This window comes from Scylla paramamosain, chromosome 36, assembly GCF_035594125.1.
Source record: "Scylla paramamosain isolate STU-SP2022 chromosome 36, ASM3559412v1, whole genome shotgun sequence".
In the NCBI taxonomy this organism is placed as follows: Eukaryota; Metazoa; Arthropoda; class Malacostraca; order Decapoda; family Portunidae; genus Scylla; species Scylla paramamosain.
In genome coordinates, this window is record NC_087186.1 from 2,990,460 (window position 1) to 3,002,582 (window position 12,123).

The following is a 12,123-nucleotide window of genomic DNA, read 5'->3' on the forward strand; positions in this document are numbered from 1 at the left end:
AGGACGGTAGTTTGAGGAATTAGAACGGTCACCCTTTTTGGGAACAGGTTGAATGTAGGCAAACTTCCAGCAAGAAGGAAAGGTAGATGTTGACAGACAGAGCTGAAAGAGTTTAACTAGGCAAAGTGCAAGCACGAAGGCACAGTTTCGGAGAACAATAGGAGGGATCCCATCAGGTCCATAAGCCTTCCAAGGGTTTAGCCTAGCAAGGGCATGGAAAACATCATTGCGAAGAATTTTAATAGGTGGCATGAAGTAGTCAGAGGGTGGAGAAGAGGGAGGAACAAGTCCATAATCGTCCAAGGTAGAGTAGCAAAGGTTTGAACGAAGAGTTCAGCTTTAGATATAGATGTGATAGCAGTGGTGCCATCTGGTTGAAATAAAGGAGGGAAAGAAGAAGCAAAGTTATTGGAGATTTTTTTGGCTAGATGCCAGAAGTCACGAGGGGAGTTAGATCTTGAAAGGTTTTGACACTTTCTGTTAATGAAGGAGTTTTTGGCTAGTTGAAGAACAGACTTGGCATGGTTCCGGGCAGAAATATAAAGTGCACGAGATTCTGGTGATGGAAGGCTTAAATACTTTTTGTGCTGCACAAGACTTTCTTCGTTCTCTCACCCCCTATTCTGTCCATCTCTCTAACACAAGAGTTAACCAGTATTCTCAATCATTCATCCCTTTCTCTGGTAAACTCTGGAATTCCCTGCCTGCTTCTTTATTTCCACCTTCCTTTGACTTGAATTCCTTCAAGAGGGATGTTTCAAGACACTTATTCATCAATTTTTGACTACTGCTTTGACATTTTTATGGGACTGGCATTTCAGTGGGCATTTTTTTATTGTATTTATGTTGCCCTTGGCCAGTGTCCTTCCTACATAAAAAAAAAAAAAACCTAATCCCCTCATCTCGGCCCCTACCATACTCTCCACTGCCTCATCTACTCGCCTCGACCTCACCTCTCTCATTTCAACATGACCTGACATTCCAACATACTCACACCTATCTCCCCCTCCCTCTCTCCTCCGCCCCTTCCTGACTCATCTTCCCTTCTCTTGTCCTACACCCTCACGCCTTACCTCACCTCTCTCATCCTGCCTTATCTCTGAACTCCATACCGGACCTGACCTCAATCTGCATTCGTTGCCAGTCCACTCCTTGGAAGCACCCCTTTAATTCCTCAAAATCTGTTTTCCTAAAGTCAGGTATTTTACTAGTGTTTTTGCATCTAAAAGTTTCTTCCCATTCTAAATTGTACCTAATTTCCCTATGGTCACTGTTACCTAGCTGTCCTCCAACCTCTACCTGCGTGACTGCTTCCTCCCTGTTAGTAAGAATTAAATCTAGAACATTATTATCCCTTGTGGATTCTACGACTATCTGTTTAAAAAAATTATCCTGAATTACCTTAAGAAATTCCTCTGCTTCCTTGTTACCCACCATCAGACTCCAGTCGATATTTCTAAAATTAAAATCTCCTACCACACATACCTGACTGTACCTGCCTGCTGTATTTATTTCCTGCCACAGTGGTGTTAATTTCCTTTGTACTGGTCGGTGGTCTATACACTATTCTCAGGGAAACTTTCAGTGAGGTCACAGCTTAGATACTGATGAGTTCACCGCACTTCTGATTCAGTATCTGAAGCCTCACTGGGAGTAATTATCGTTTCGGCAGATTTCTATTGCCTCCTCTTCCTAGCTGCATTCTTCCTCTCGTCCTGTAGCCTCGCTGCACCTCTATTCTGTCCACTTCATTAATGCAAGAGTTAAGCAGTAATTCTCAATCGTTTATCCCGTTATCTGGTAATCTCTGGAACTCCCTTCCTGATATTGTATTTCCTTCTTCCTATTCTCAAGAGGGAGGTTTCAAGACACTTAATTTTTGGTAACCGTTCCTGACGCAAGGTTTCAAAAAAATTTTTGATGACCGTTTCTGACACATTCTGCCTTTTTCTTATATATTTGTTGCTCTTTGCTGGTGCATGTTTTACTAAAAAAAAAAAAAAGTAATAATAATAATAATAATAATAATAATAATAATAATAATGATAATAATAATAATAATAACATATATATATATATATATATATATATATATATATATATATATATATATATATATATATATATATATATATATATATATATATATATATATTCAAGATTTTAAGGCAATTCTTGGTGACCGTTTCTGACGCGAGGTTTCAAGACAATATTTGATGACCGTTTTTTAACCAGTCTGCCTTTTTCTTATGAGTTTGTTGCTCTTTGCTGGTGCATGTTTTACTAAAAACTAAATGGTAATAATAGTAGTAAAATAATATATATATATATATATATATATATATATATATATATATATATATATATATATATATATATATATATATATATATATATATATATATATATATATATATATATATATATATATATATATATATATATATATATATATCGGAAAAATACCATATCCCTCGCCGAAGTCCCATTTTAAAAGTTTGTGATTTGAAAAGAGGATAGACGACATACAAAGTCGATGTCTTGAGTGTCACTGATAATGACCGTAATCAGCTGATAGTGGCTGTAAATAAAAAGGTGGGACCAGTCCTGTCATCATCATACACCATGCTGTTGCTACTGCCGCTCCTGCTCATTACCCCCTCAACCCTTGGTACGAATCTCTCTCTCTCTCTCTCTCTCTCTCTCTCTCTCTCTCTCTCTCTCTCTCTCTCTCTCTCTCTCTCTCTCTCTCTCTCTCTCTCTCTTCTCTCTCTCTCTCTCTCTCTCTCTCTCTCTCTCTCTCTCTCTCTCTCTCTCTCTCTCTCTCTCTCTCTCTCTCTCTCTCTCTCTCTCTCTCTCTCTCTCTCTCTATATATATATATATATATATATATATATATATATATATATATATATATATATATATATATATATATATATATATATATATATATATATATATATATATATATATATATTTATTTATTTATATATACTCTGTCTTTCTCTCTTTCAGATTTTGAGCTATATCTATATGAATTTTAATCATTCAAATGCGCACAACGTTTTTTTTTTTTTTTACCTCAGCATCGGAGTGCGTGCCAAGGACCTTTCAGGGGGACAGTTTTGTATGCGTGTGCAATTCCGACTACTGTGACCTGCCGGGGGTGATCAAAGTCCCTGCAGCCGGCTCTCATACCCTCATCACCACATCAAGGGACGAACACAGGTTTTCCATCCAAAATGGGTCTAATGATGCTTTGCCGGGGGAAGGTGAGCCATTTTATTGTGTAGAAATTGAAACTGCACCTCCACGATGATGAAACCTTTGCGTCATCCCAGTATTTGATTATTTCAAATTATATTTACTTGATCAGTAGGGTTGGGGAACATTACAGTGTTAAAAATGTGCTTCGTAATATACAACGTATGTTTAATCAACATATGTGTATGTTTCATGGACAACTCGGGGATTCCTGGCCATTTGTAATTGGAAGGGTAGGGGTTGGTGGCATAGAGAAGGAAAAGGAATATATGTCTTATACTATAAATTTTAGTAATTTTTTTGCAGCCTGTCAACATTTTACCATATATATATATATATATATATATATATATATATATATATATATATATATATATATATATATATATATATATATATATATATATATATATATATATATATACACTTTCACCAGCAACTACACATATTTCAAGAGATCCTAATTACATTGGGACGTCAGACACACACACACACACACACATATATATATATATATATATATATATATATATATATATATATATATATATATATATATATATATATATATATATATAAAGGAAGATAAAACAACATAAAGTGAAGAAAGAACGCATGAGAAAAGTACAATGAGAGAGAGAGAGAGAGAGAGAGAGAGAGAGAGAGAGAGAGAGAGAGAGAGAGAGAGAGAGAGAGAGAGAAGGTAGGGACAGGATTTAGATGCGTCCTGGTCACGTACGTACTAAGCCTGAAACTCCTAAAATATATATCCGCGCAATTATTTATGTTCTCCACTTAAATTTCCTTACTTTATCCATTTAATTTAAGACTCACTCAGTATTTAGTAGAAGAATTGCCCTTGACCATGAAGTAATCATTATTCATCTATTCCCACCTAGTTTAATTAGTAGAATTTTTTGATTTAATGTGTTTTATCCAAGTAAAGACCGCTCTGGCAGCGGTGTGTGGGCGGGTGTCCGTATGTGTGTGTGTGTGTGTGTGTGTGTGTGTGTGTGTGTGAGTTTGATGCACCCCCGCCACCCTTCCTTGTAACCCCTCTCCTTAGCAGCAGAGGAAAAGGGGCGTTTTCCACAGTCACTACCCAGACAGAGCAGACGTGCTTACATGTGCTCTAATATTTGACGGAGACTAGGGCGGGATAATAGTTAGTCGGGTCCAATTGGTTAAGTGAGTCATTATCGACCGTACGTTCCAGCCAACTTATACAGTTGGTGACCTCGCCAGGATAGCTGGAAGCTTCTTCGCCACGTGGGGAAGACGGTTCGTTGTATGTTTCGTTGTCTTGCGTGTGCTCACATTCAGTTTAAGCCAGGGAGGGCAAGGCTGGTAGCCGTGGTGACTCGCGACCTGCCTTTGCTAAGAGCGGCAATATAGATTTGGCCCAGTTCGGTGAGACGACAACTAGTCCCACACACAGCTTCCACGGACGTGTTAGGTCTGCCCGCAGCGTTGGTGGTTTTCCCAGACCGAAGGCATGTCTGAGATTTAAGTTAGAGATGAGGAGAATGAGCCTTGAGGCCGAGAGGGAGAGATAATTATGAAGGCTTGAATTAGAAACGGAGGAAAGCAGAATGAAGACTAAGGAGACTAGAGAAGCCAGGAAGTTTGTGGCTGAGGAGAAGGATGTATGAAAAGGAAGAAGCTGAAAAGAATAGGATATTTGAGTTGGAGAAGACTCGAATAGAAGTTATTTCGCCTCATGGCTTAAGGAGAGGAAGAGTTATGGAGGTTACAGTAGAAAGCCAGATGTTGAGAACTTTGAAGTTGATTCCTGAGTTTGATGAAAAAAAAAAAAAAAAAAACTGAATGGCTTAGGAGATTTGAGAAAAAAAGCCTCAGAATTTGATTGGCATCAGAGAGATGAATTGGCCTCGTTGCCAATATGTTGAAGGGTAAGGCCTTGGGGGTGAATGATAGGATGTCAGTTGAGGATTTGGAGGATTATGAAGAGTTTAAGGTTAACAACCTGAGAGCTTATGAGCTGCAGCCGGAGGCATATAGGCTGCGGTTCCGGGGAGGGAAGAAGAGGCCCTGCTATTTGCCAGACTTGAAAAAAAAATTCTTGCCCACCATGTGACAGGTGTGGCAGCACTTAAGTATGGTAGCCACAATACCAGGCATACTAGGCCACCAAAAATTCCCCTGTAGGCTCCCCACGATGACCAGCCATCGGGCTTTCATGTGCCAACAACATGAATGCTTCTCTGAACTTGGACGGCACTGTGACTTGGAGTAATTAACCTCCATCAGCTTCTCTCCACCAACGACACAAAAATTTCTTTTGTAGCACGAACTCTTCCTTACCCTCCACCTCCTTGCTAGCATAGGACCAACTCTTCATCCCTCTTGTTGTTTATCTACGAGTTCATCTGGCTCAACCTCATTAATGTCTTCAGGGACTAAACGGTCAGGCGAAACCCTAGTCCCCACTCTGGCACTTAAGGCACGAGTGTGAGTCCCTTCCTGATCTGTAGGAAACATTCTCCTCTTCAGATACCTGACTGGCTGCCAAGTAACATGGGTGGGCCACTACAGGGGCTATCACCGTTGGGTCTACACCCGGCAAGGGAACAGCCTGTTCCCCGCCTCTGGGACATTCCATAGGGGAAGAAATTCCCATCTACCCCGCAGAGCTGGGAGCCTCCCCGCCCTCGGCAGTGACCCCCCCCCCCCCAACATGCCCTATACAACAGGCTGGGGCCGTGACCATGCACCGTCACCCACAGCCTTCACATCAGGTGGCAAATCTGCCAAAGCGCCACCTCCTGGGAGCTCTGCCGAGTGACAAACGAACAAATAGATTTTCCAAACCTAACACTTCAACCTCGCCCTTCACAAACATCCCCATCCGAGTCATGTGAGCTCATTGGTGGATCTTTTTTGTCACAGTCAGCCCACAACTCAAGGACGAGTCCGACTCTCAAATGTCCAAACTCTTGCCAACAGTAGAACAGTCCTCTGGGCACTCTGCCCACACTTGCATCACGCACATCACCCTTGCACTCCTTTCTCGGTGGCCCTGCCTTACGCCCGTCAGCCCCAGCCCATCAGCTGCAGACGACTTCATCCTCCTTGCCATGGAGCGGATAATAATAATAACAGGGTCAGGTATCTCAGCAGCCTCCACATCGGCGACGGAATTCGCGGATGGGAGCTGTATCCAAACTCTTCCTCCTGCCAGATCATTTCCCAAAAGGATGTCAACCCCAGACACTGGGGTATGTCTTCCAGCGGACAAGTGAACCTTACCTTAGTAGTGGCAAAGTTCTCGAGAGCTTTGATGCCCCAACACAACACTGCCTTCCCGTAGGCTACCTTCCTCCCTATCATATTCCGGCACAAAGTTTGTTAAGTTGCCGTATCACTCAACACGGTGACAGGATACACTATCTCCGCAATCTCTACAGTTCCCAGGCACAAAAAGGGACGGCACCAATCTAACCCAGATCTCACACTCTCAAGCGGAGTATTAATTGTCGACAAAGGAACAACAACTCTTGTCTCCTCTTCGGCCGAACTGTACGGAGATTCAAAAGCTTCCTCCTTACCCTGGTCTAGCCAAACCAGTAAAGCCACTGGTTTCTGCAGAGGCTTAGGGACATAAGGCGTGATTAACTTGGGGCAATTGAACCGGAAGTGCCTCGTAACTTTGCAACCTGGTTGCAAAGTGATGGACTGTTAATAAAATTTTTGCGTACTATGCACCATATTCCCTGTTGCCCTTCTCTATGGGTCAAAAGAAGGCCTGGTGTTATAGGAATTCCCTGGCACTGTTAGGCCAACACTATTTACTCCCATTACCTCCAGACTCATTATCCCCAGCTGGCTTAATTCTCGTAGTGGGCCAAAACATGATCATCCGCACATGTAGCCGCCTCCTTAAGGCATTTATATCTTTTCTCACGGAACAGCGGTACTAGTTCCTTCTCGGCAACATTGATAAATTGCTCCATTACGATCTCTTTTAAGTCATGGTATGACGTGCCCTGCTCGCTGGCAATCCACTTTTCAAACATCTCCTCCAGTTAGCGAGCACTTTCTAGATAGGAGTCACTGGGCATTTTTTTACCTCTACGGAATTGTAGCCTATACACCTCCGGCCGCAGCTCATAAGCTCTCAGAATGTCAGCCTTGAACTCCTCACAATTCTCCAAATCTTCAACTGACATCCTATCATAAACTTACAATGCCTTGCCCTTTAACATATTTGCCACAAGGCCAACCCATCTCTCCTGAGACCAATAAAATTCGGCGGTCTTCTCAAATCTCCGAAACCACTCCGTCACCTTTTCATCAAACTCCGGAATCAAACTCCTTATCATCTGTCTTTCGACAATATCTCCTTAAGTCCCTCTCCTCTCCTCAAGCTATGAGGTGAATTAACTTATATCCGAGTCTTCTTCAACTCAGATATCTATTCTTCTCAGCCTCCTTTCTCTCATACATTCTTGCCTACTCTTCCTTCTCAGCTTTCAGTAACCTAACCTACCTCTCCGCTTCCAGCTTCCTGACTTTTCTGGCCTCCTCAGCCTTCAATCTCCCTTCCTCAGCTTCTGCTTCTAGCTGAAGCCTTCTTATTTCTCTCTCCTTCTCATCCTCCATTTTCCTGGCTATTATATCCTCCTCTGCTTCCAGCTCCATTCTAATCATCTACAACATAAACCTCATCTCCTCAGACATGCCTTCGGTCTCAGAGAAACCAACAAGTCTGTGGGCAGGCCTAACGCGTCCCTGGACGCTATGAGTGGGACTATGTGGCCTCATACCGAACTGCGCTAAATCCACACTTTCACTCTCAACAGAGGCAGGGGACTCAGCTCGTGGGTCACTCCTGCTGCCAGCCTTGCCCTTCATGGCGTAAACTAAACGCGGGCACACCAAAGAACGAAAGAAATAACAAAAAACTGTCTTCCCCACGTGGCTACGAAGCAACCTAGCGAGGTCGCCAAATCCTGTTATGACTGCAACTTCCGACTTGCTCGCACAGCTACTGCAACTGGACTAGTTTCCCTGAGCCACCTACTATGTGGATTCAATGCAGGGATCAAATACAGGTGCGACACATGCACCCTTTTCACAACTGATCTTAGTGCCAGGTCACACTAATGATGTTGGCAAATTGTTTTACCCACCCATAAACAAGAAAATAATATAACAGCTACAACCAACTCTACCCGCTAGGCAAAAATCGCCAGCCACGTATGGAAAGAAACAATTATAACGAGCAAGAACACATATATGCTCGAGGTATAAAACCCTGTTGGACTATTGCCATCGTATCGAATCCCACCACAGTCCAACGGTGCATTATAGCCTCTAGCCGAGTAGTGTCATTTATAGCTTCCTGGATGGCAGGCCTTGGCAGGGCCTGAGGAGGGAGTAAAATTCACCACTCAGTTATTCACTTAAGTCCTCTGCAGGTCAAGCACCCTCCAGGAGGCTGACAGCAGCATTTAACAAAACAAGTGCCCACAAACACACAGGAGGATAATTCACCTCTCACTGTGACAGAGCTTGGCTTGCACACACGTTCAGCCGAAGAGTCACGTCGCTTGATATGGAATGCGTTATACTGAACTGCACTCCCTGGCAGACCACTATGGAGACTCCTATGCTACTGAGATGGGCCAGGGTGTACGGCCAGTAATTACTCACTTATCCTTTTAAAGCAACTAACCCATCTAGCTGTATTCCCTTCCCAATCTCCACCAGACAACACTGTCTGCCTTAGTATGTCCGTCTCTTTTAAGCTCTGGACAGTGACTGACTGAGAATGCGAGCCAAACCCTCTCCCACTCTGCTACAATGAGGGGTACAAGAGAAAGAGTGGGGGTGACATATGGATACACATGCCAGCCACGTTTCCCTCAGTGCGGGCTAGCATAAATCAAACACTTTACTTCTGAAAATTTCTACTAAGGTATAGGGAATGGATGGTTACAGATTACTCTATTTTCAAGAGCAACTCTTCTGCTATTAACTGCGTGAGAATCAACATGAGGGACTAACGGGAAAGTACTAAAATTAATTACGGAATGAGGCTGGGTGAAGAATATAAATTTTCACTTTACAGGCGGAGCAAAGACTCATTGTACAGCAGGCACCTCCCACCTCCACTCTTGCCACTCGCTCACTTACTAGGGTATTTTTTTTTTTTTTGTCACGGTGTCTTCTCTCTCTCTCTCTCTCTCTCTCTCTCTCTCTCTCTCTCTCTCTCTCTCTCTCTCTCTCTCTCTCTCTCTCTCTCTTCTCCCGTCTTCATTCGTTCTTACTTCTTTGTTCATTTTATATCGCTGCCTGCAACTGATATATATATATATATATATATATATATATATATATATATATATATATATATATATATATATATATATATATATATATATATATATATATATATATATATATATATATATATATATATATATATATATATATATATATATATATACACACCTTAACAACATTACTCCTCCTTATTATCAAATACCTAACGTTCACCAGCGCATCACGAATGTTACTTATTCCACACATCTGTGTCCAGGGAGCTCAGTGGTAGTGACACTCAATCATCAAGAACGGTTCCAGGCCATGATGGGTTTTGGAGGCGCCTTCACGGACGCCACTGGGATCAACATCCTGAAGCTGACAGAAGAATCCCAGGAGTGGCTCATGAAGTACGACTTATAAATTGATGATCTTTTATGTATTACTATCAGAACAGACCAAATGATGAAAAAGAGAAAGGTTGTCTTAAAAAAAATACAAGAGCGCAGTTTGTTTTACGGTCATACTTTGGTCGCATAATAGCTTTCCTAATGAGACACCAAACTTCCACCTATTTGCTGACTCATTCAGAAAAAAAAAAATCATATTTTGCAGGAATTATTATAAGAAATAACTCACTGAACGTTTCCCTTTGTTTCTCACAACACAAAGTGGCAATCACAGCCCTTCCTCTAAAAACAACCCTTTTCTTCCACATATGCATCTAATTACCTGCACACCTCTTATTCAAATTTTAAATTAAATATGGCGACTCCTACACCAGCCCTGGAGTCCCCATCTGGGGAACGGACCAAAAAATATCCCTAGGACGGATTGCTCCTCGTACCAACCCAGTGTTTTGACACTCCCCCCCTCAACTTTTCCTCCATTAACCTCTGCAAAATTTGCGGCCATAGATCTAATTTTCAATATGTAGAACACCACCTCTCCTCTACTAAACCTCATCTTTTCTTCATTGAAACACAGATGTCTGAAGTAAATGACAATAGCCACTTTTCCGTTTCCTCCTACTTTCTCTATCCTCATTTCCAATCCAAAGCTGGATGTTGCATCTATGTGCACAACCTGCTCTCGTTGCCTACTCTCTTGAATGTTCCAAATTTTCCACCATCTGTCTGAGACTGCAGAGTCACTCTCAAACTAAATTTATCTGTGCTGTATACCTCTTATATTTGCGCACAATACTACTTATTCATCTTCTGACATAAAAAAAAAAAAATGCACACATCCAGGTCTCACACCTTAAATCACAAATATTGCACATCATACTAACTTGAGATCAGAAATGCAGGTTACATTGAATTCCACAGGTCGTATTTTTCACCCGAGGGGATTGAGTATAACCTGTGCCGTGTGCCAATGGCTGGTAGTGACTTCTCAACGCGGCCATACTCATATGATGATGTTGAGGGTGATGTTGATCTAGTCCACTTTAATCTGACCACGGAGGATTACAAGTACAAGGTAGGGTAATGACGAAAGAAGAATTCTCAGAATGATTAACGAATCATCTAATTGATTTTAACAGATCTAGTCTTTAATATATTGATTCTTACATCATTTTCCTGTCTCCCGTTAGCTGCCCTTCATTCATCGAGCACAGGAACTAGCTGAGAGAGAGTTGCTACTCTTTGGCTCACCCTGGTCTCCTCCTGCTTGGATGAAAGAAAATGGCATGTTCAATGGTTCAGGTGGTTTGCTGAACGAGATGTGGCAGCCCTACGCCGATTATTTTGTAAAGTATGGCATCAATTATTATAATGCAAAAAGATAACATTTTCAAAGTGAAGATGAATAATTTTTTTTCTCTTGCGAACAAATAAGTAAGTGTATATGTATTTACATAGAAAAAAAGTTATATTTGCCGTGTGTGTGTGTGTGTGTGTGTGTGTGTGTTACAGGTTCGTGCAGGCCTACTCGGCTGAGGGAGCACCTATATGGGGTCTGACAACCCAGAATGAACCTCTAACAGGTTTCCAAGTGAGTCACGAATGTGCCACTCGTGAGTTTTCTTTATCTTCAGATTCTCTTTAGTTCTTAATGGGGTAACTCAGTAGTACACAAAACCATCTTATTGCCTTGGTATTTTTTGTCATAGTACAACTATTATGAAAAATAAACGATTCAATAATGCTAATCAATACTGTATAGACATATATCACATAAAGCACATGATGGAATAAGCAAGAGAATGTTAAGTTTCTTTTCTAGTAATCGTAAGTGACTCATCCCTAAGGAACCCATCTGTTCCTAATTAACAGTTTATGTAATTCCCACCGTCATTGTTCCAGGACTGGAGATGGAACACGTGTGCCTGGACAGCAGAGGGCCAACGTGACTGGATCAAAACTACATTAGGGCCCACACTACAGGCAGCTGGTATGCGTCACCTCCAGCTGATGGTGTTAGACCATAACCGCGATGCACTACCTTGGTATCCAGCCACGGTGAGTGGCTGTCGGGCGGCCTGTGGTGCCTAAATACTTCCTTTTTTTTTTTTTTTTTTCTGTATCTGTAGATGTACCTCTCTTTGCAGCTCTAATATTTTT

The 12,123-nt window shown here is 41.7% G+C and overlaps 1 protein-coding gene across 1 annotated transcript in view; it reads left to right on the forward strand.

The window, feature by feature from the left end:
* Window positions 1-2,577: 2,577 nt before the first annotated feature.
* LOC135090827 (putative glucosylceramidase 3) overlaps window positions 2,578-12,123 on the forward strand; it is a 62,947-nt gene continuing 53,401 nt past the window's right edge. Inside the window, exons 1-7 of the mRNA XM_063987915.1 lie at window positions 2,578-2,671; window positions 3,088-3,273; window positions 9,831-9,963; window positions 10,885-11,038; window positions 11,154-11,314; window positions 11,476-11,554; window positions 11,866-12,021. Coding sequence (XP_063843985.1) covers window positions 2,626-2,671; window positions 3,088-3,273; window positions 9,831-9,963; window positions 10,885-11,038; window positions 11,154-11,314; window positions 11,476-11,554; window positions 11,866-12,021 — 915 coding nt within the window. The 5' untranslated portion in view covers window positions 2,578-2,625. The remainder of the gene's footprint in view (window positions 2,672-3,087; window positions 3,274-9,830; window positions 9,964-10,884; window positions 11,039-11,153; window positions 11,315-11,475; window positions 11,555-11,865; window positions 12,022-12,123) is intronic.